At 51.2% G+C, this 22,637-nt stretch overlaps 3 protein-coding genes across 3 annotated transcripts in view; 2 read left to right on the top strand and 1 right to left on the bottom strand.

Moving 5' to 3' along the window:
* The window catches only part of LOC103607586 (kunitz-type protease inhibitor 2-like), a 28,945-nt gene extending 18,972 nt beyond the window's left edge, over positions 1-9,973 (top strand). The window contains exons 2-7 of the mRNA XM_008592076.1: positions 2,499-2,669; positions 5,461-5,520; positions 6,792-6,845; positions 7,459-7,620; positions 7,916-7,954; positions 9,346-9,973. Of these exons, the coding sequence (XP_008590298.1) occupies positions 2,499-2,669; positions 5,461-5,520; positions 6,792-6,845; positions 7,459-7,620; positions 7,916-7,954; positions 9,346-9,512 (653 nt within the window). The 3' untranslated portion in view covers positions 9,513-9,973. The remainder of the gene's footprint in view (positions 1-2,498; positions 2,670-5,460; positions 5,521-6,791; positions 6,846-7,458; positions 7,621-7,915; positions 7,955-9,345) is intronic.
* A 6,547-nt stretch (positions 9,974-16,520) lies between these two features.
* On the top strand, positions 16,521-17,824 carry LOC103607585 (immortalization up-regulated protein-like). The gene is made up of 4 exons (XM_008592075.1): positions 16,521-17,032; positions 17,119-17,231; positions 17,430-17,495; positions 17,641-17,824. Exons 1-4 carry the CDS (start codon positions 17,011-17,013, stop codon positions 17,749-17,751), a joined length of 312 nt encoding a protein of 103 aa, XP_008590297.1. The 5' UTR covers positions 16,521-17,010; the 3' UTR covers positions 17,752-17,824.
* Positions 17,825-17,910: 86 nt separating this feature from the next.
* Positions 17,911-21,549, bottom strand: LOC103607584 (protein YIF1B). Its single transcript, XM_008592074.1, has 7 exons — positions 21,317-21,549; positions 21,136-21,240; positions 20,903-20,981; positions 20,709-20,766; positions 19,408-19,563; positions 19,233-19,326; positions 17,911-18,298 (listed from the first exon to the last, which is right to left on the bottom strand). The coding sequence occupies exons 1-7, from the start codon at positions 21,518-21,520 to the stop codon at positions 18,143-18,145; spliced, it is 852 nt and encodes a 283-aa protein (XP_008590296.1). The 5' UTR covers positions 21,521-21,549; the 3' UTR covers positions 17,911-18,142.
* Positions 21,550-22,637: the final 1,088 nt, after the last annotated feature.

The following is a 22,637-nucleotide window of genomic DNA, read 5'->3' as shown; positions in this document are numbered from 1 at the left end:
CTGACCAGTAATGGGATCGCAACCCTCAGTGTCGTGCCCCTACCGGGGACCAGCAACAGGATCGCAACCCTCGGTGTTGCGCCCGCACCGTGCTCAGCCAGTGAGCGGGAACCGGTCTCCACATGGGATCCGAACCCTCGATGGGAGCGCCGGTGCACTCTCCAGTGCGCCACCGGGCCGGCCCGTTGATGTACCTTTTTTTGATGGGGGTGGGGGGATGGCAGCTGGCCCATACAGGGATTGAATCCTGGACCTTGGTGTTATCAGTATTATGCTCTAACCAGCTGAGCTAACTGTCCAGCCCTGTTTTAATTAAAATATAATTCACATACCATACAGTTTACCCAATTGTACGATGTACAGTCTCTCAATTTTTTTTTTTTTTTTTTTAATAAAAAGGCTGTACCTGTAACTGCTCAGGAAACAAAGACACAAAGCAGCCAGAGTGACCGGTCGCCAGGGCTCTCAACTTGGCAGGGCATTGACTAGGCTTTTGACACCCTCTGTAGCAGTTGGATGTTCCCTGCCTTGATTTTGTTTTCAGTTTTGGATCATAACTGGATCCTCTTCATCTTGTCTTGCTGATAGTAGTGCTGCCTCTGGCATTTGACAGCCGTGTGGGTTGGGCAAAATGATACACACACCAGAGTACTTCTCTGCTCTGTTTTCCTTGCGCCTTGTTGATGGTATATGTTTTGTGACCTTTGGCTTATTGTCAAAAATACCAGCTCTAGGTGTATACCCAGCTGGTTCTGGTTGGTGTGTTAGTGACTAAAGGTGACTCTGTTTTTTAAAAAAAATCCACATACCATAAAATCGCTCATTTTTAGATATACCATCCAAAGATTTTTAGTACATTTTACAGAGTTGTGCAACTATCACCACAATCAATTTTAGAACATTTCCATCATCTGCCAAAGATCCCTGTGCCCACTTGCAGTCACTCCCCATCCCCACCCCTGGTACCAGGCAACCAGTAATCTACTTCCTCTCTTTACCGATTTCCTTTTTTTGGACATATTGTATGATTTCATTCATATGAAATGTCTGGATAGGGTGCTTTTTAAACAGGTGATGTAGTTGATGGTTGCCTTCAAATGATGGAGAATTTCCTGCCTCAGAAAATTCTCTTTTCTAACACCAAAAGTCAAGGGTTTGAACTCCCATACTGGCCAGCAGACCCTTCCCCCCCCAAAAAAGGGAATATGCCTTTTCTTCTGTGCTAGTTACCTGTGATTTATTGGTGTGTGTGGGAGTTCCTTGGGGTGTTTGTTTTACACAGTAGCAGTCTTTTTTGGTCCATGGATTGGTGTTTTTGTGGAACATCCAGTCTCATGCCCATCACTTGATAGGCTCTGGAAACAGAACAGAAGCCCAAATCCTGCCCTCTGTGCTTTCAACGATCATCCCCAGTTGGCGAAATAAACCTAACAAGCATGAAAACAACTAGAGAGGAGTAAATGACAACATATAAACAAGTATTTGGCCCTGAAATGCTTTTATTTGAGGCATATTTTTTGAGTACCTTGTGCCAGGCACCAGGTAGATTGGAAGCCTATAGGCTGAGCAGGCAGAGATCAATGGAGGCCAGGGTGTAGGGGTGGTACAGGGCATGTGGAATCACATGTTGAGGGAATATCCTGAGTCCTCCAGGAGAAAGGCTCATTTTGGTGGAGGTGGTGCTTCTAACACTTGTTTCTCTCTCCCTTCTTAAGAGAGAGTGCTGACCTCTAGCCTTTTTTGAGCAAATGTATCTGGCCAGAATTTTGTAACATTGTTTTGTTTCCCATTTATTAGAATGGGGCCAGATTTGGGGGCCCTTTGAGACCCAGACCCATCTTGATGTGCTCAGGTGGGAGCCATTACAAGCGCTGGAGCAAGGGTGTAACCTGAGTTGCCTTTGGAGCTGGGCGGGAGAGTGGGATAGAGTTAGCCAGCTTCTTTCTGAGGGTGGCTCTTGGGGTGATTTGAGTGTGGAGTGGCCTGCCCAGTGAGGAGTGCACAGGAAAGGTTAGGAAAGGTACATGTGAGGGGCGCTGAGGGTTCTGACTGCACAACTTCCCTCCCGATCTCACTTCTCCAACCTTGACCTTTCAGTGCTAAGCTCCCTTTGGCCTGGTGGGATTGGAGCAACATCCAGAAGGGTCCTGGAGTCTGGTTTCTTGCCTTTAAAAGTATTGTTTCTGTACTGAGCATGCATGTCTTTGATCATGAGGGCAGGGACAAAATCAACACACAACTGAAATATAGTTGGGCTGGTTGGTAGCTTTGTTGTTAGGTGACATGTTTCTTTCCTATTCAGGGAAGGAATCACTAAGTTGACCTGATGACAACCAGGGCTTTGGAAACAGCTCACAGAGGAACTGGGCTGGAACTTAAGGCTCTGGTTCTCCTGCTGGAGGTCTGGAAAATTGTGGGCCTCGTCCTACAGGTACGTGTGTGTCCTTTGCTGCAAGGATTGCCCTGCCAAGCTAAGTGGGTTCTGCTTTGTGTTTCAGACTTTTGCCGAGTTTCAAAGGTGGTGGGGAGATGCCGGGCCTCCATCCTTAGGTGGTGGTATAATGTTACTGATGGATCCTGCCAGCAGTTTGTGTATGGAGGCTGTGAAGGAAATGACAATAATTACCAGAGCAAGGAGGAGTGTCTTGAGAAATGTTCTGGTGTCACAGGTAAGATAGTGGTAGTTTGGGAAATTTTACTTTTTAGAGACAATTTATTAATTGATGCCGGGCCCTTCGCCCTGGCTGGAGCTCTGCAGATGACAAGGAGCAGCTGGTGAAGAACACAGACGTCCTGTAAATGCCCTGTCACCAGGAGAACCGTAATAACTTCGTATAGCATACATTATACGAAGTTATACGACCAATCTGCTTAGACAAGGCTGTCCTCTTTGCTCCCTTGGCATTTGGGTTATTTTTACTTCTGGGACAAATGACTTAACCAACTCACCCAACCAAGTTATGGGTCCAGTTAAAACTGGAACATACATACTGGAATCCATTCTTCTCCCAGCCCTCACCTGCAAGGGGCTCTGTGAAATCAAGATGTTGGCCCTGCCAACCTCACAGTTTAAATAAAAACCTAGATCCCCCAACAGTGCATCCTGGCTCTGAGCCAAGCCATGAAGGGATCTTTGGGAGCTGATGACAGTGAGACCCTTTGGGACCTGATCCATCCCAAGTGTTCCAGAGACCTGAGGGTTTGGCCCTCGAAATCTTTTAAAGATTTTCAGTGGCACTTTCTCTAACATTGGAATGTGACTTCATGCATCTTTTCTTGATGGCTTGGCACTGACGCTGTGACTCTAAATGATGATTCTGTGCTGGGATGTGCTGTTGCCCCCAAATGCTCATTGCACACTGTCAACCTTTGAGCCCAGCCTGTGTCCTCATCCATGTCACCTAACTAACTGGCTGTCATCTCTTTTGGCTTTGAGCTATGCATTCAGAGATGAGATAAACTTATTAAGGTTGTGTGTGAAGAGGGGAAAACAAGACAACAGTGAGTGGCCTTGGCTGTGACCTCAGGTTTAAAACCCGGTGCCTGAGCACACAAGCCCAGCAGTGACTGTGAGCACCTTGAGGAGCATTTCATTTATCTCTGTGTGCTTGGTGCTCTGCAGACACTCAGCAAGTGTTTGGACAGCCAAGGTGGCTGGGTATTGTTTTTAGATCATATAAGCCAGTCCCTTACCTTTTGGGGGTAAAACTGGCTACCTCACCAGATGGTGACTGAGGGGAAGATCATTGTATTTTTCCATTGACAGCTATGATTTGGTGTGGGAGTTGGAATGGGGAGAGATTTTTTGCTACCTTTTCTGTGCTATCCCAGTCAAGAGTTGACTATAAGGGCCGGCCCGTGGATCACTTGGGAGAGTGTGGTGCTGAAAACACCAAGGCCAAAGGTTCGGATCCCCTTACCAGTCATCTTTTTAAAAAAAAAAAAAATAGTTGACTATAGCAAATGTGCTTGTCTGCTCTGGTTACTCCTTATCTTGTCAGGAAGAGAGCTGAAGTATGGAACACAAGCAGCAGAGCCGTTAAGACAAGATGTCACTACGAGGGGACATGGGGTGCTGTGTTTTGCTGGGAAAAGGCAGATCAGTTGTCTCTGTAGAGGTGGCCCAGAGTCTGGCCCCAGTCTTGAGGGCCCAGAAAGCTCATTTGTTAGAATCTGATTGTGGATACAATGTGTCTCTTGAGGCACCCTCCTGTGAGTCTGTAAAGAGAGCTAAAAACTGCCAGAGCCACTACTAGTCCCTAGAGTCTTTTGCCATCATATTCCCTCCCAGGCAGGTAAGCTCTGTGGGAAGCTGAAACAGAATTCCAGTTTATTAATTCATGATGAGAACCAGAACCACCCAGGGGACCAAACACGGCCCTGTGCCCACGCCTTCAGTCTGCATACGCAAGCCTCTTAGCCAAGTTGCCGGAAGATTGCTTGATAAAGAGAGGCAGAACAAGGGGAGCTGGTTTGTGAAGTGACTGTTTAATGACATCAAGGTAGGCCAGCCCCTGGCCTCTCCAAGGACCAGTGGGGAAGCAAGGGACCCAGGGTCCCATCCCTCGTGGACTGGATAGCCTCTCCACCCCACCCACTTAACTTTTGTGTGTGGGGAATAAAAACGTACATGACATAAAATTTACCATTTTTAAGTATATAGTTCAGTGGTATTAAGTACATTTACACTGTGCACCCCCTTAACTTTTTAGTTTTCTAGATGAGAACGATTTTTTAAAAAGACTATTTGGCCCTGGAAGTCATTTTTTTTTTTTTTTTTGGCAGCTGGCTGGTACAGGGATTAAACCCTGGACTTTGGTGTTATCAGCACCATGCTCTAACCAACTGAGCTAACCAGGCAGGCCTTATTCTGTCTTTTTAAAGTCATTTTGCATGTTTTTTCTTTGATTCCCTGCAAGTTGATCTTAAAGCTTAATCTTCAGAGGGCAATTTTGGTTCCTTATTTGCAAGTCATACTGGGCTTGTTGTGGTCTAGTATGCGCACAAAGTCCCAAGTAAAGTAGAATTGGGGGTTGTCCGGTTAGCTCAGTTGGTTAGAGCTTGGTTTTTTGTTTTTGTTTTTGTTTTTTTTTTGTCCTTTTTGAGACCGGCCACACCGCGCTCAGCCAGTGAGCACTGTGAGCGCACCGGTCATCCCTATATAGGATCTGAACCCGCGGCGGGAGCGCTGCTGCGCTCCCAGCGCCGCACTCTCCCGAGTGCGCCACGGGCTCGGCCCTAGAGCTTGGTTTTATAACACCAAGGTCAAGGGTTCAGAGCTCCATGCTGGCCAACCACCAAAAAAAAAAAAAAAAGAAGAAATGAGAGTTGCTGTGAGAGACATACAGTACCTGCTGAGATCCTCACAACTGCTCAGAGACGCAGCTCTTTTTTTTTTTCCCCACTGGGCAGTCTTTGAGGTGTACTTTCTCACTTTGTTGTTTGTCTGTCCCCTTGCAGAGAATTCCATTGATGATCTGGCCACCAGCAGGAACGGAGCAGATACCTCTGCACCAAGTGGTAGGTTCTTTAAAAGACACAGGATAGAATGAGGGCCACCCAGGTGGCTAATTGTGAAAGGACACTTGTAATTTGGAAATTGTAAAGGGCTTCTACCTTCTGGTTCTTTTTACTCAGAATTGATAAACAGCGGGGCTTTGCTTCTGGCCAGCATCCTTACATTGGGGAGTTCACATTGTGCAGCTGATAAGAGGGCCAAGGGATTCTATAGTGCTTCCTGGCTGGCCCCAGCCTCCTTTTGGAGGACAGGGGATTGAGGAGGCTGCCACTCATGTGGTCAGGCCCCTTGCTCTCTGGGCCTCAGCCTGCTATGCTGGCTCTACTTCCCCAACCCTCTCTGCCTGTTTTACCTCCTTTACTGCTCCCTATTGTCATTGCTGTCTCCCTCTGTCCACTGCTACCCCCTCCACCCTACCCCCCATTCCACTGCATTCCTTGATCTCGAGCTTTGTGTTAGCTTGCTTTGTAGTGCTAACAGCAGCTGCCCTATTCCTCTTTATGCTTAAAGGACTCTGCATCAGGAGCCTGGGGTGAGTGGTCCCGATGCACTAGCAGGTAGCAAACATACCTTCAGGGGCCAGATTGGCTTTCCCAAAGACCAGTCCCCGGGCAGTAGACTCAGCTGGGCAAGTAAGACCTGCCAGAGGGAGGGACTCAGATTCTGCCCCCTCTCTGTTGGAGGACGGGACTCTCCAGGGGCCAATTGGCTGGCTTGCAGAATGCCAGAGAATTAGGCTAGAGCCCCTTTCCAGTTTTGCTAGGCCAGGAATCCTGTGACTCTCTTGACATTGCTTTGCTAGTTGTTGCTTTGTCTGGCTTTGCTGCTTTTTCCCTAGCTGGCTTCTCCAGGGACATCCAGAGCCCTGAAGCACCAGTATTATAACTGGTTTCCATCCTATTCAGAAGAAAGTTTCCCCAAGAGAGTGACGGGCCTCCTCACTGTGTCAGAAAATGTTTGTTCATACCTTCTGATGGAAGATGTGTGAAGACCATTTTCCTCATTACACCAGAAACTAGCTGGGATTGGTTTCCATAGTGGCCCCTGAGATGGTGGGAGGGCCTTCCAGTCCAGCATTCATTCAGCGTGTGCTTCAAAGCCCATTAGAACTGGGAGGTGGCATGGCAGAGCTGCCCACAGCAGGGGCTCCACACCCTTTCTTAAAGGTATCAGTGTGTCTGCATTCCCTCAGTGGGCCCTTTTAGACTCAGCCTCAGGTAGGCCACGTGTCCTGTGTCCATCCCAGATTCCGTGACAGATGTTTGTGTTTCAGTTCCCAGAAGGAAGGACTCTGATGACGTCTCCAGCGATATTTTCAACTATGAAGGTATAACTTAAAAAATTTTATGTATGGGTCAAAATGTGTTTTTATCTTAGTTGGAAATTGAGACACACTTGTGGATTTCCACAAAGTAAATTGTAGTGCAGGACTCCCCACCTTCCCAGGTGGTAGCACTCTGGGGTCAGGGTCGGAGATAACAGGCCTCATGTGGATGCCCCAGGCCAGCAGGAAAGCAGCATGTTCCAGCAGAGAGGTGTTGCCTTGGAGAGGCAGCACAGTGTGCAGTTCTGGAATTTACCCTGCCACTGTGCCTCTTTCTCATTTCGTGGCTGTGAGCAAGGTACTGTACCTCTGCCTCAGAGTTCCTGTTTATAAAATGAGGATCCCAGGATAGATCTGGTAGAGACTGAGTCAGTACATGTAAAATGCCCAGAACAGCGCCTGGCATGGAGTAATCTCCAAGTTAATACCGTCTTGGCTGTAAAGAAGATGTCTGAAAATGTGGAGCAGAGGGTCAAGTGGGCTTTACTGGCCTTGTCTGTAATTGACAAGTTTCTTCACCAGGGAGACATTTTCCCATTAGCTGGCAGCATTCTAGCTCAGTTCTCCCTTCCCTGGGCCCTGCTAACTTGTGTTCCTTGGGCTGTCTTGTTTCCAGAATATTGCATTGCCAAGGCAGTCACCGGGCCTTGCCGTGCAGCCTTCCCACGCTGGTACTTTGATGCCGAGAAGAACTCCTGTGACTATTTCATCTATGGAGGGTGCCGGGGCAATAAAAACAGCTACCTCTCCAAGGAGGCATGCATGCAGCGCTGCTTTGGTGAGTCTACCTGAGTCTTAAATCCAAGGGGCAGTGGTAGGTGGATGAGCCTTCCCTCAGAGGACTCCATTCCATCTCCCCATCCCTAAAATGAGAGTTTTGGAAGTGCTGCCATTTGGACCCTACCATGGTGGTGAGGCCCAAAATCCTCCGAAGAGCCGGAAGAAGTCCCTCAGAAAAAGCTCCTGTGAAGGCCTTGAGGCTGAGGGGGGGGTCCTCTGTTGGTGGCAGCTCTGTGGTGTGGGGGAGGACTGTGAGCTGACCTCTCAGCGTTGTGTGTTCTCTTCTTATCCAGGCAAGCAGATGTATCCAGTCCTGCCCCCTGGCACTAAAGGTAAACAGCCTCTTGTCGTCCTCCACCTGCCTGCTCTCTGCCTGCCACCTTCCTTTCTTGACTAAGCTCAGCTCTCTCCAGCTGTGTTTTTGCAGGCTCATGTTGTCTTGGATACATTATCCTTCATTATAAACATCTTTTTGGTAGAAAGCTGTGTTTCTACACGAGAATAGTGAGGCAGCTTGAAACATGTGGTGGATGTTTGTCTCACTGTACAATGTGTACCAGTGGGGCTGGGAGTGAGTCAGTAACTCATGAGGCAGTCTCTGCCTCAGCAGCCAGCGGATGACTGGGGCGCAAGTTCTTACTCTTATGCATGTGGAGATCTCTGCACACAGGCCTGAGGCTGACCCAAAGTTTGGGGGTACTTTACTGCCATGGAGTATGAAAAGTCAGTCATGGGTGACAGGATCGAGGGCCATGTGAGCCCCAGACCAGCGCTGTTTTCCCCAAGCAGTCAGGTCTGACTGGGAGGCCGGGTGTCCTCTCACTTTTGTTTCTGAGGCTGAGTTGTGGATGATGTTAGCATAGAGACCTGCCACACTGGTTTGGCCTGTTTCTTGACCTGTTTCCCTGTTCAAGAGCCACGACTTGGCCTGGGTGTCTGCTGTGTTCTAGAAACTGGAACCTGGTTTGCCAGGGGTGGAGCTGGAGAGGCAGTTTGCAATTCTGGAGCCAAGTGGTGGTGGGGGGCGGGGTGGGGGACAATGGGCTGCCAGGTAGCTGCCACAGGCAGTGACATTGCTTAGATGGAGTCCTACCTGAAAAGAAAGTATCTTAACTGGCCAGTGGGACTGCAGTGGGGGCAACGCTGTTCAATTTACCTGGGCAGTTAGGAGCAGGAGGGTCCTCACCCAGCACTGCCCCAAATACACCTTTGCCTCTAGCCTGACTTCATTCCACAGGCAGCTACCTCAGCCACCCCAGCCACCTGCAGGGTCACATCTTTTTCTATTGCTGGTCAGGGTGTGTTTGTGAATACACAGCCTTTGGGGTTTTATGTTTACACAACCAAGGCTAAGTAGTTTTTACACCCCTGTGTGCAACTTTTGTCGTGGGACTTCTGTACAGGTTGCCCCTGAGAAGCAGCAGGGGACACAGAATTTGAAGATGGGTTTTATTCAAAAAGAAGGAACACAAATAGCCATTCTGTTGGTGTGCACATAGTGTGGCACCTCCGTTTTTCAGGGAATTTCCTTGGTGACTTCTCTGGCAGGCTGTCAATTCTCTCCAGCTGAGTGTCTCCAAACCCTTCTGGGTTGGGCAGGTGGTGTCTGGTCCTCACCCTAAGCTCACTTGGACTCCCTGCGTCCTTGGTGAGCCTCTGTGCTGCCCTGCCTGGCTGCACCCTTCCTTGCCTCACTGGTCCTGGACCTCTCTCTCCTCCCCAGTGGTGGTCCTGGCAGGGCTGTTCGTGGTGGTCCTGATCCTCTTCCTGGGAGCCTCTGTGGTCTGCCTGATCCGGGTGGCACGAAGGAACCAGGAGCGGGCCCTTCGCACTGTCTGGAGCTCTGCAGATGACAAGGAGCAGCTGGTGAAGAACACAGACGTCCTGTAAATGCCCTGTCACCAGGAGAACTGGGAAAGGGAGGGGAGAACGTGTGTGTGCTTTTTTAAAAGAATGATTGATTTGTATTTTATCATTAGGGCTTTGGTCTGTTTTGTTAACTCCAGAAGGTAAGAAGGCTGCTTTCTGGTCTCACCAGGGTGGGTTTGCTTTGGGAATTCTCTTGGGGAAGGGCTGTGTTTGACATTGCTAATGGTCTGGTAGCAGCCCAGAGTTGTTTCCTTGTTGATTTACTTTGTTCCTCTTGGTATAGTTTTCTTTGCTTATGTTGAATCCCATTGTCTCCTTTCCCATCAGAAAAATGATGTTATAATAGTTTCCATTGTTTGATTGATTAATGTTTTTTTTTGTAAGCAAGCAGAAACAAAAGGTTTTTTTTTTTATTAGGATTCTGAAAGGAAGAAGGTAAAATGTACAAGTTTAATAAAAAGGGCTTTCCCTTTTAAAATAAATTTCAGTATGAGCTTTCTTTCTTCATGGGACTGCTAATTTAAACACTACCAAAATTATCACAGGATGCTATGTGAGATGTCCCGTTCTACAGATCCCTTAAAATAGTGTCTTACAGATCTTTGTGAATACAAAACACAGTATGAAATAAATTTTACATTACTGAGTGTCCATAAAGTTTCACCAAACAACACTTAGTTTTACCACCTGTGGTGAACTGATATTTTCTTCTTCTTTTTCACTTTTTAAAAATTCTGGCCACAACCCACTGAGCTGATTTTTATGACTCGCTATGGACTGAAACCCACACCTTGGAACACTGCTTTTTATTTTTTTTTTAAAGATGACCAGTAAGGGGATCTTAACCCTTGACTGGGTGTTGTCAGCACCACGCTCTCCCAAGTGAGCTAACCGGCCATCCCTATATATAGGGATCCAAACCCATGGCCTTGATGCTATCAGCACCACACTCTCCTAAGTGAGCCACGGGCCGGCCTAGGACACTGCTTTTGAGGGCACAGGAGGGTGGCATAAGGATGCATGCTGTCCAGGGAAGACCAAGACCTTCCTGGGATTGGTGTGGTTTTAATTGAAGTCACTTTGGCGTTCATGATTTTTACTTCTTCCTGCGTTTCTGCAGTCTTCCCACCTTGAAGGGGTGAGGGGAGGGGCAGCTCCTGATCCTTCACTGGACCTTTCCGTCAAGTCTCCCATATACCCTTGGGTTGAAACAGGGACAGAGTACTACTGCCTGGCTGAATTTGGCCTCCAGGCTATAGCCCAGTCCTGCTGCTTACCTGTGCAGGTTACCTTCCTGTCTCTACACTCTAGAAGTACCTTTCCTCCCCTGCCCCTTCCAAACAGGGCTGTCCTGAGGTGCAAAGCATCTGAGCAACCCACGAAGTCAGGTCAGGCAGGCAGCCTAGGCCTCCACCTGCCTCAGTGACTCAGGAGGCTGGTGCAGCATTACAGTTCCAGACTTTGCTTTGAATGCACCTTGGAACAAAAAGATTTGGGTGTCCTTCCCTTGGCCCTTCCCACAAATCCCTTAGGGCTTAAAAATCTATTCCAGCAGCAAGTTGGACAAATAACTTATCGGTTACTTCTCTGCCTCCCTCACCCATGGTAGTACTGCTAATGGACTCTGGTGTTCTCTCAGCCAAACCTTGCAGGCCTTAGCTTGGCACTATAGGCAGTCATCACAGTTGGCTCAGAGTTGGTAAGCAAGTGCAACCTACTTACCATGTCCTAGACACATCAGGACACCAGAGCTCTGGGAGAGCCTGTGGTCCAAGGAAAGAGGGCCTGGGTGTTGGGAAGAGTTGTGCAACAGTGGGCAAGCCACGTAACTCTTTTGACCCTCCAGTGTCCTCACCTGTAACGGGTTGTGACGGCTGGATGAGAATTCAGAGGGTCGGCCCGGCCCATGGCTCACTTGGGAGAGTGTGGTGCTGATAACACCAAGGCCATGGGTTCAGATCCCTATATAGGGATGGCCGGTTAGCTCACTTGGGAGAGCGTGGTGCTGACAACACCAAGTCAAGGGTTGAGATCCCCTTTCTGGTCATCTTTTTAAAAAATAAAAAATCAACTCAGTTCTCATTCTGCCTTCTCCTGGTCCACACACACAGTGTGGCTGTCCCCAGAAAGGGTTTCTCTCTAGGCCATCTCCTGGGTAACAGTAGGACAAAAGGCTTTGGGGTTATATAGACTATTTTTAAGATTTTGGGATTCTACCCTCATCGTTCCTGGGCATCTTCTTTTCTCCTTACTGATTGGTGCAGCCTGACTGGAAGAGGTCAAGGGGATTTGAAGTTACTTCTGGCTCAGGCTGCTGGATCCTTCCTGAACTGACTGGTCCCGGGTCATGAAGACAATGACCACTTGGTTGAATGCCCTGTTTGCCAAGTTCTCCCTGCAGTGGGAGATAGAATGGGCTCTGTAAACTTGTAAAAATGCCTTTGTTCCATTCATATCTGACCCTTCCAAAGAAAGGTCAGGGCGTGGATAGGTGATAAAAGAGGTGAAGCTGTACTTACTGGGATGAGATACACACCAAATTTGTGTCCCTAGAGGGAGAGCAACACCCCGGCACCTGGGGAGGGAACACTTCAGACTCCAGGAGGTGCAGGGGAGTGAGGGGGTACACTCAGTACTCTCCTTGTCCTCTAGATCCAGCACTGCTACCTGGCCAAGCGATCACCTGGCCCACCTGAGTCAAGCAGCATCTGCTGCTGGCAGTCTGACCTGCTACAAAACGCACTTGTAGACATGGCCAGCCCTGAACTATTCTGTACCAGATGCCGTCAATGGCAACTCCTGAATGTGGAGATTCCCCCCCTACCCCCCAGACATTTCTAAACACGTGGACCAGCACAGCCATATTCCAATCTGGTTGATACAAAATCTTGTGCTTCTGACGCCCAAGAAGCACTGGACTATGCCAGGACTAGCAATTGAGGCTGCAACTCAGTAGCATTGCCCATGGGACTTCACTAAACCAATGCAGTGATGGCCCAAGTCTAACAACAATTCCTGGCCTGGAGTGCACTGTGCCCCTTTAGGTTATATGTTTGTCGTATGAGAAGGTGGGCCACAGAATGTTTCTCCACTGGAGATGAGGGTTGCTTTTTGGCATTGTAGCAACTAGCAGTGCTACCAAAGACTAGCAGGTCAGTCTGAGCTCCTTTGCGTGGGTCTTAGTAGGTGATAAACTAGCTTTAGACTACATCTGGGCTGTCTGAAATAAGAACTACTGGCCCTCTCACACCAGGACCCTGGGCAGCATGACAGGTTAATACTATAGTTTGGGCTGGCTGGTTAGCTTAGTTGGTTAGACTGCGGGCTTACAACCACAAGGTCACGGGTTCAGGTCCCCTTAGTGGCCAATTGCAAAAAAAAAAAAAAATGTATACTATAGATTGGCTTCATTCTGCTGCTTGGAATCCTGTTGACAGTAGCCTTACGCAGATGCTGTATCAGACAAACTGAACAAGACAAACTGCCCCAGTCTCTGTTGGTTAGATTAATCAAGAATGGTCAGTGGAATGGCATACTCGTGAAAATTCACCAGAAGCCAAGACTGTAGGACCAAGGGGTAGTTTGGGAGAGACAGTCCTCTGTGGGAGTCTCGCACTCCTACAGGTCTTACTGGGCATGCTAAGAATGCGTGAACCTGGCAGCTCTTTACCTAGGTCATTTCTCAGGGTTGTGTTTGCAGCGAGCACCTTGAGGGATGCAGTAGTGTCTCCCACTGGGACAAAGAGTAGGCTTGGTATAATGGTGCAGATTCCCTAAGCTTAATGTTCTTTTTTAATAACAATCCACTGCATATGCAGGTATCCACCTGGGTCCTCTGCTTTGCCCCCATGGGACAGGAGAAACCAACACATGCTTATGCTGCTTACTGTAATGAAACCTTTTTCTCTGACCAGGAGTGTCAAGGTTTCTGCCAGCATTTTTGAAACAGTAACAGGCATATTTAGCCTGTAAGTAGAATAAAATCAGATCCCAGACCCAACAGTCAGCTGTGTGGAGGCCAAGCTTGGGCCTCCCCAGCTGGGTTGTCAGCCCCTTGGCACTTCCCAAAGGATGGTCCGTTAAGGTTTTCTGATTATTAGTATCCCAGAACATCAAGGGCCAAAGCAGTATTGGTTGTAGTTAAAGGCCAGTACAGTGCTTTTGTTTGGTGAGAAAGGAAACCGGGTCCCTACATACTATGTGCTTAAGGTCACCCATTTCCTGGAATGTGGTTAATTTCAAAGAAAACATTCCAGAATAAGGATTATGATGTTTATAAAGTCACTCTGTGCATGTTAACTTCAGGGAAGAGACTAAACCAAGCCTTGCAGGAGTTGCTTTTCCAGTCAACCACGTCAACCCTCAGATGTGTAGGAGCACGAGACCCCCGTGGGGGACTGTCTCTCCCAACACCACCTCTCGTTCATACACCGTCTTGGCTTCCCTGTCCACTAAAGTTGGCATCCAGAAATCTTTTCCTAACTTGCAGTGATTAAGTAAAAATTTGAGGGTTGGAGCGACCCCTTGAAGGACGTCTGCCGGTGAAATGTAAGATGATCTAGGGGTGAATGACATCAATATGGCTGTAGGCCAGTTGGGAACACAAGTTCTTTTTTCCTACAAGGGAGAAGGCACTGTTTATACCCTTTGCATCAAGTCATTATAGACAGAAATAATTAGTGAACAAGCAGGGGAGGGCAGAGCCATCAGATGCCAAGGCAAGACAACAGCGATCCTAAACCCTGCCTGTGCCCATTGATAGGCAAGGAATGCCCAGGACCAGGCATAGCCTGGGGAGGACAGACATAAGCTACTGTCCCTGGTCCTGTTAGCCATGGTAGATGAGAACCGAATGGCAGGAACCTAGTACTTTCCAAAGAGCAGAAAATGGCCATACTTTGCTGTCTTTGGACCTCACACTTATGTTTTTCTTTATTTATTGGAACATAGTTGATAGGTTTTTCTTTTCTTTTCTTTTTTTTAAAGATGACTGGTAAGGGGATCTTAACCCTTGACTTGGTGTTGTCAGCACCACACTCTCCCAAGTGAGCCTGGCCGGCCCTGATACGTTTTTCATCTAAGTGTTTCTCTGTCTACCTTCCCACCTATAATCTGGCCTCCATTTGTAAACTCTGGGCTAGGCAGAACTGGGGAGTAAGGGACCTCAGTGCCACCAGTAGGCAGTAGTTACAGTGACAGGTTCCTATGTCCATTTTCCCCAGGTTTTACCCAGGCACAGCTGCCTAGCTAGGAACAATATTTTCCCAGTCTCTCTTGCAGTTAAATGTGACCATCTGGGCCGGCCCGGTGGCGCACTGCTACAGTGTGCCGCTTGGGAAGTGTGGTGGCGCTCCCGCCGAGGGTTCGGATCCCACATACAGACCGGCCGCTCACTGGCTGAGCGAGGAGCGGGCGCAACACCGAGGGGTGCGATCCTGTTGCCGGTCCCGGTCCGGTACGGGGGCAACACTGAGGGTTGCGATCCGTTGCCGGTCACGAAAAAAGAGACAAAAAGGAAAAAGAAAAAATGTGACCATCTGTCCTGGACAATGGATGAGTTGAAGGGGTGTGTGCTGCTTCCAGCTAGGTCCTTAAGAGAAAGCAGTATGTCCTCCACTTGCCATTGCCCTTCCCAGTCACCCGAAGGGGGGGGTGGGTCTCCCTGTAGGTCCAAGAGCAACACCCTGGAGGATGCAGAGCAACAAGATGGAGGAGCCTGGGTCCACATGCACCTGCTCTGGGCTCCCAACCAGCTCATGCTTTTGTATCAGAGAAAAGTGACACTATCTTGTTAAGCCTCTGTCCTTTGGGTCTCTTTAAAAGCTGCTAGAGCTGTATCCTAATTATAATACAGGAGTGAATGGGTGGGATTCTGGAGGACCAGGCCATGGCCACCCACCCCACAACTTTAGCACAGTAGAAAAGAAAAGAGCTATCTCTTGAGGGTGTACAAGGAAGGTCTCACGCTGCTGCTCCACAACCTACTCACTGAGTGTCCTTGGACAAGAAACTGCACCTTTTTCACACTCAGTTGTCTCATATATGACATGGGGACCCTGTTGCCAGTTTCATGAATAATGAGGTGATGTTTGTGAGTAATAAAAAGTAACATTTATTGAGCATCTATTTACCTTGTACCGGGGAGGCTCTGTGCAAAACCATTCACTTTATGAGGTAAGTTTTCCATTTTACAGAAGAGGTCCAGAGTGGTTAACTTACTTGTCCACAGAGCAGTAAGGGATAGAGAGGATTCTACCTGTGAGCAGGTTGACCTCCAGAACCCAACCTCGTAGCCACTCTGTGCTGGCTCTAACCTGCCACTGCACAGTACCAGGCATCAAGTAATCTCACTAATTCACCAAATGATAGTGAGTGACAACTCTGAGTCACACCATTGTGGGTGATGAGCAAAGCAGATGAGGTCCCCACCCTCATGGAATTTATGATCTGCCAGGAGAGACTGACACTTTCATATCCTGCATCCAGTGGGGGCAAAGCCACAATCATCACTCACCTCCTCTTCTCAGAGTAAAGACCAAAGCCCCCAACCCCTTACCTGTCTGTCTCATCTCCTACCTCTCTCCTTCCATCCTCTCAGGGCCTGTGCACTTTCTATTCCCTCTCCTAGAACACTCCTACATGCTTGGATGACTTGTCTTCTCATACAATCATCACTCACCTCCTCTTCTCAGAGTAAAGACCAAAGCCCCCAACCCCTTACCTGTCTGTCTCATCTCCTGCCTCTCTCCTTCCATCCTCTCAGGGCCTGTGCACTTTCTATTCCCTCTCCTAGAACACTCCTACATGCTTGGATGACTTGTCTTCTCACCCACCAAGTCAAGGGTTAAGATCCCCTTACCGGTCATCTTTTAAAAATAAAAAAATAAAAAAATAAAAACAAAGAAAAAAACTAACACATTGTACTTAATCTGTGTCAGGCACCATTCTAGGAAATTAACCCATTAACTCCATCAGGTGCTGTCATTTACAGGTGAGGAAACTGAGGCACAGGGAGGGGAAGCAACTTTCCTGAGGCCGTCCTGCCGCTAAGTAACCCAGCTGGGCTTCAAACGCAGCAGGCTGGTTCCAAGTCTAGGCTCCTCACACCTTCAGACGGTGCTTCTCACCAAGCCATCGCGCGCAGCTAGTTTAGAGCACGAAGCCCTTGGACCAGTGTCCAGCGCGTCGGGAAACGCAGGCGCATACGGAGTGTTAGTATTACCGTGGTACACGGGACACAGGCGGCACCCTTGAATCCCATCCACGCAGCCCCCCTCGAAGGCCAAGGCTGGGTAGGAGGCAGCCAACTGTGCCCCTTCCTCATTTCCCACAGAGGAAAAGCTGGGTGGTGCCAGGGAGGGGCGGTGAGTCAGGGCTAAGGACCTAGGACAAAGGTCGGGCGGAGCTCCGCAGAATTCCTTGGGCGGGCAGGTCCCGCTGCTCCTCCCCCTGCCTCCCCACCTCCCTTCTCGGCACTACTGCAAGCCGTCCTGGCCCTCCGGACACATCTCTCAGCACCATGGAGTTTGACCTGACGGCAGGTGGGCTCCTGGGGAGTGGCGGGTTTGAGATGCAGGGGCCTGCCTGCTGCCTGCGCCAACCCACCCAACTTCTCTTCTCTCTGCAGCCCTGGAGTCCACTTCCAAGAAGCCCCCGGGGGCAGACCCGGTTGGAGGCCCTAAGCACAGCCCCCCCAAAGTTCAGGGTTGCCCAGAGGCAGGGACACCTCAGAATCCGAGGGTAAGTCACCTCACTACCTGGCAAGCCGCGAGGGGGTGGAGGGGTAGAAGAGTGGGGGTTGCCTTTGACTCTCGGGCCCTCGACTATTCAATTGCTGAATAGTATTCTGTTGTATAGACATACCACAATCCCGCTTCCAATGGGGTGTGGGGGCGGGGCAGGCGGCTCCCGGCTCATGGTGACATCCCCCCCATCTAGCATGGCCACAGCAGCTCCTCAGATTCCAGTAGCAGCAGCTCCAGCGACTCAGACACAGAGGTGAAGGTAAGGGGCTCCCCTCCCCCTAAGCATGTGCCCTGTGCTCCAGGTCCGAGTCAGAGTCCCAGCGCTGGGGCGGGATGGGTCCAGTCCCTGCTTCCAGCCCAGAACGATCTCTCTTCTCTCCCACCCACTGCCCTTGGCCCCACAGCCCCATGGTGCTGTCTCCAAGCAGCATGACACCTCCCCGGCCAAGGCCAAGAAGCCCAAGGTGAAGAAGAAGAAGGAAGGGAAGGACAAGAAGAAGGACACTCGCCACTGAGGGGTCCTGGGAGGGGCTCATTAAACCTTCCTCTCTGCCTCCTGGTTAGGAGTGAGCGGAGTGTTCGGCTCCTGCCCCGCCCCTGTCTGTCCCTGTTGGTCCCCAGCTCCGCCCCCTGCCGGGCAGCCGCCACCCTGCCCAGCCAAGGAGAGGCTGCCACGCCGTGCCCATCAGGGTTTATTGTTTCTGTTAACAGCGGCCGCAGCGGGGCGGGGCGCGGCGGCCTGTGCAGCTCAAGATCTCTCTGGGGTGGGGGTGGGGTGTCTCAGGATCGGGGCGGCGCCTGGACCCGGGGCCAGCGGCCGGCCGTGAGACGGAGTGAGATGAGTCTGGCGGCAGCGCGCGCGGAGGCCACCAGGAGAGGCAGCTGGAGGCCTGGGCCGGGCCAGCCTCACCGCACCAGGTGGAAGGTGAGCCAGTACATGAGCAGAGGCTGCGTCGCCGCCACGGCCATCGTCAGGTACATGCGCAGCTGGTTCCGGGCCCCGCGCACTGGGACCCCTTCAGCTGCAGCCTCTGCCAGGATCTTCAGCCTCAGCGTCCGGATCTGGGTGGGGAGGAGAGAGACAGGGATCAAGGGGTTTACCCTTGAGCCCTCAGCCAGGGTGGGCGGCCTGGCTGTACTTCCAGCCTCTGCCCCTAAATACCAGACAGCTGGGGACAAGTCCCTGCCGCTCTGCAGCCTCAGGTTTCTGCTCCTGAGGACCTTGATTTCCCCAAATCTCCTAACACATGGTGAGGACTTGCTCTTCTCCAGGCCCTGTGAGCAAAATATGAGGGTTTCAAACTCAAATGCCAGGCAAGGTCTGTAAGTGAGTGGGGAGAAAACCTCACTGTGGATACCCTGCCTGTAGCGGGTGGTGAGACTCGGGCCTACCTGCTGCCAACCTCTTATGTTGACCAGATGACAATTTTTCAAGACATGCAGGTTTGGCCCACCTTCTCACACATGCTCACATCAAACCCTCCCATTACCTTAAGGGGCAAGTTTCATCATCCCATTTTACAAAAGGGGAAACTGAAGTTTAAACAGAGGAAGTGATTTGCCCAGGATCTAGCAAAGCCTGGGGACAACCCAGGCCTGGTGGATCCCAGTGCTCTTAACTAGCACCCCCACTCCAGTTGGAAGGGCTCTCCGAGAATCTCCTTCTGGGGGAAATTTTGGCGGGAAAGCCAACCATGTAAGGAGAGGAGAGCAAGGCTGAGAGCTCAGCCCAGAGCCAGCATGCTGGGTACCCCAGCCCCTAGCAGCCTGGCTGGCTCCTTTTCTTCTTCCAGGCCCCAGCTTGGACACTCCCTCTTCCAGGAATCCCTTCTGACCCCCAGGTTGTGGCGGCCACTCCAGGGCTCTTCAGTTCAGAAATGTGGCTGTGGTCTAAAACTCCCCACCTGACATTCCATGCTCAGATGCCTCCAGGGACCCCCAACTCTGCCCAGGAGGCCTGTGCCCTCAGCCTCACACCCGCTGAGCCCCAGCTCACCATGAACACAAAGATGGACACACAGCACCAGCCCAGCACCACGTAGTAGCCAATCTTTCCAAAGAGCAGGCCCATGAGGATCCCACCAATCATCCTGGGGGGAAGGAGAGGGGAAGGCAGGTCTGAGCAAGAGGCCTATGGGCTGGGACTGGCAGGCAGGGTGGGGGATACTCACCCAACATATTTGTAGCCCAAGAAGGCCACCAGGTCAATAGTGGTGAGGTCTGTGTTGACAGTGACCAGGTAGAGGCTGAGCAGGATGGCCAGCACCTCCAGTGTCAGCCAGGCCAATGCTGAGCTCGCCTGCAGCCCCAGGAGGTCTGGGGAGAACCTGCCAGCACCCAAGCTGTCATTTAGGTGGCCAGCTCAGATGCTGCCTCAGCATCTGCCTGGGGACAGCCCTGTGTTGGGTGGGGCTGGAGACCTGGCAGTGACCAAGATGGATCTGGGCCTATCCTCATGGAAATCCCACTCCAGAGAGGAGGGCAGGCCGAGGATGGTGGAAGCACAGAGGGCTGTGCCTGACCCAGTGAGGAAGGGAGAGTCAGAGAGGGCTTCCCAGAAGAGGGGACACCTGAGCTGAGGCCTGGACTAAGGAACTAGTCAGGGACAAAGGGCCTTGGTCTCTGCCATTCTCCCAGGGCCTTAACAATTAATTTATTCATTCAAATGACAGTTGTTTTCAGTGACATAAAGGAAATAAACAGGGGACTAGGAACTAGAGATGGGGGCTTGACCTAGTCTGGTGGGCAGAAAGGCTTCTCTGAAGAAGTGACATTGAATTGGAGACATTGTAACGAGCAGGTGCTCAGCAGGTGATGTAGGGGAGGAAGTACTCTGAGCAAAGGTCGTGGGGAGGCAGCGCCAGGCCCTCCGGAGGAATGGAAAGAGGATCAGAGTGGGGGAGCAGAGTGAGTGAGGGGGAGGGGCAGAGAGGGGCTCCACAGATGGGCAGCGCCGGCTAAGGCGCTGGGGGGCTTGACCGGGGAAGCTATGGACAGCTTCTGAGCAGGGTGGGACATGGCCAGGCCCGCATCTCAGACAAGACCCCCCTGGCTGCTGCTGCAGTGGGGGTGGGGAGGTGGCTAGTTAGGAGAGAGGGCTGGGGGGCTTGACCGGGGAAGCTATGGACAGCTTCTGAGCAGGGTGGGACATGGCCAGGCCGGCATCTCAGACAAGACCCCCCTGGCTGCTGCTGCAGTGGGGGTGGGGAGGTGGCTAGTTAGGAGAGAGGAAGGATGAGGCTGGGTCCAGTGGCGAGGGATTTGGAGGGTCACTCACACAAGGTGTGGTGTGGGTGCACGTGGGGAGGAAGGAGAGGGAAAGGCCAGAGTGATGTGGGGCACAATACCCAGGGCTCTGTCTTGAGCCAAGTGGGAGCAAGCTGGGGCTGTTCTGAGAGGGAACCCGGACTTTCCTGACTGACCCTTGACCCCCCAGACCACACCCCCTCCACCTGCCCCAAGACTCCCTTACCTATCCTGGGTCCCCAATGCAAGGCCAGCCACCAAGACGTAGGTGATGAAAGCCATTGCTGTGGGAGGCAGATACACAGACACTGGTCAGAGGAGGAAGGACCATCTTGGGACTCAAAGGTACCCAAACCCCTGCCCAAGACATGCCCACCCAGAGGGAGGAGGGCACTAGGAAGGTAGTGGGTCAGGTGAAACCTGGAATGTAGAGGTCCGGAGCATTGACGTCAAAGCGGGGGGCCACTGGTGTGTCCTGCTGGTACTGCACCTCCCAGTCCTGTGGGGATAATGGAGGGAGCAGGCAGGACCCGCAGAGAGGGGGTCCTGCCTACAGGCCCTTCCTTAAATCCACCAGCCCTGCCCCTCACGCTTGCCCCAGCCTCTGACCCTTCCCACAGACCCACGCCCCCCGCGGCAGGGGTGGCACTGACCTGGTGCAGGTAGGGGAAGAAGAGCAGGCCCAGCTTTTTGCCCACATACAGGGTGTCCACGGCAAAGTAATACTTGAGCTTGGTGACGGGGATGAAGCGGTCAATCTGGGGAGGCAGAGCTCAAGCCTGAGGCCCTGTGGCCCCTGCCTTCCCCCCATGCCCAGCACCCCTGGCTACTCACATTCTTATCTACCAGCTCCTTGCCCTGCGCGGCCAGGCTGCTCCCATAGGCCATGGCCATGTTGGACATGGGATCAGCCAGGAAGGCTGCCTGGGGTAAGGTGGAGGCTGCAGGGTAGCCCAGGCTGCCTGGTGCCCGCTGGGCCCCATAGCCCCGGTTCTGGGCTGAACTTGTGTCATCGAAAAGCTGGTGGGGGTCGGCCATACCCGGCTGGGACACAGGGATCCTCCGCTTTGAGGCTGTGGGAGAAGAGGGGTGGAGAGCCTCACTCATCCTGTAGAAAGCTCTCCCTCCTGCTCCTGCCACAGTGCGAGGTGAGTGTCACCTTTAGAGAGTGCTGTTTTGTTTTGTTTTTTTTCAAAAAATTTTAACATTTGAGAGCACTGGTTTTTACATCAGAGGGGCAGTCAGGTGCTGGCTGTGCCTTCATCATCCATCCATCGCCCATCACCCATCCACCCATCATCCACCCGTCTGCCACCCATCCACCCAAATAATACTGATGATGAGGAGGATAATGTGGATAGGTACCATGTCCTGGGCCCTGCTATGCACAAAATCCTGTACCAAACCTTTTACAGACAAGGTCTCTGCCCATATCTCCTTCCACACTCCCCCTTGCTCACTCGGCTCCAGCCACCTGGGTCTCTCCGTGCTCGCAGAACACACCAGGCATGCTCCCACCTCAGGGACTCTGCATTGGCTGTGCCTCTGCCTGGAATGCTCTTCCCCCGATGTCCTCAGGGCTCCCTCCTCTCCTCCTTGAGGTCTTTGCTCAGTGGGGCTTTCCCTAACCATCCTGTCTACAACTGTACCCCTTTTGTGGCACTCTCCACCCCCCTTCCCTGCTTAATTTATACCCACAGAACTCAGCACCAGCTGACATACTAGCTCTTCAATTTGCTTACTGTCTCCCCCACTCAACTGTGAGCTCCCTAAGGTAAGGATCTTTATCTTGTTCACAGCTGAATCCCCAGTCCCTAGAACAGGGCTAGAGCAGGCGCTCCAGCAAAATCTGATGAATGAATAAATGGCCATCCCCATCTTACAGATGTGGAAACCAAGGCCCAGACAGCTAAATGTCTTGTGCAAAGGGCCAAACTGAGTGAGTGGCAGAGCCGGAGTCCAGCCCAGGTCTGTCTTATAAATATTGCAATAATTAAACCGTGACTGAGCACGGACCACATGCTAGGCCACATTTTCAACACTATGGACTAACTCATTTAATCTTCACAATAGCCATGCCATTTCTGTCAATGCTATTATCATCCCCATTTTACAGGTGAGAAAAGGGAACCCCAGAGTGGTTCTGGCCCTTGCC

This window comes from Galeopterus variegatus, unplaced genomic scaffold, assembly GCF_000696425.1.
Source record: "Galeopterus variegatus unplaced genomic scaffold, G_variegatus-3.0.2 Scaffold7561, whole genome shotgun sequence".
In the NCBI taxonomy this organism is placed as follows: Eukaryota; Metazoa; Chordata; class Mammalia; order Dermoptera; family Cynocephalidae; genus Galeopterus; species Galeopterus variegatus.
Note: the sequence above shows the minus strand (reverse complement) of the source record. Positions and strands in the feature narration are given on the sequence as shown.

What these genes read in the sequence shown, in the direction of transcription:
- LOC103607584 (XM_008592074.1), bottom strand. Translation starts at nt 21,520, where the DNA reads ATGGCCGACCCCCACCAGCTTTTCGATGACACAAGTTCAGCCCAGAAC. An exon ending in AGGAGCTGGTAGATAAGAAT is followed by an intron (nt 21,241 to 21,316) that starts GTGAGTAGCCAG and finishes CTGCCTCCCCAG; the next exon opens with ATTGACCGCTTCATCCCCGT. An exon ending in TGTCCATCTTTGTGTTCATG is followed by an intron (nt 18,299 to 19,232) that starts GTGAGCTGGGGC and finishes CTCCCCACCCAG; the next exon opens with ATCCGGACGCTGAGGCTGAA.
- LOC103607585 (XM_008592075.1), top strand. Translation starts at nt 17,011, where the DNA reads ATGGAGTTTGACCTGACGGCAG. An exon ending in GGAGTTTGACCTGACGGCAG is followed by an intron (nt 17,033 to 17,118) that starts GTGGGCTCCTGG and finishes TTCTCTCTGCAG; the next exon opens with CCCTGGAGTCCACTTCCAAG. An exon ending in ACTCAGACACAGAGGTGAAG is followed by an intron (nt 17,496 to 17,640) that starts GTAAGGGGCTCC and finishes TTGGCCCCACAG; the next exon opens with CCCCATGGTGCTGTCTCCAA.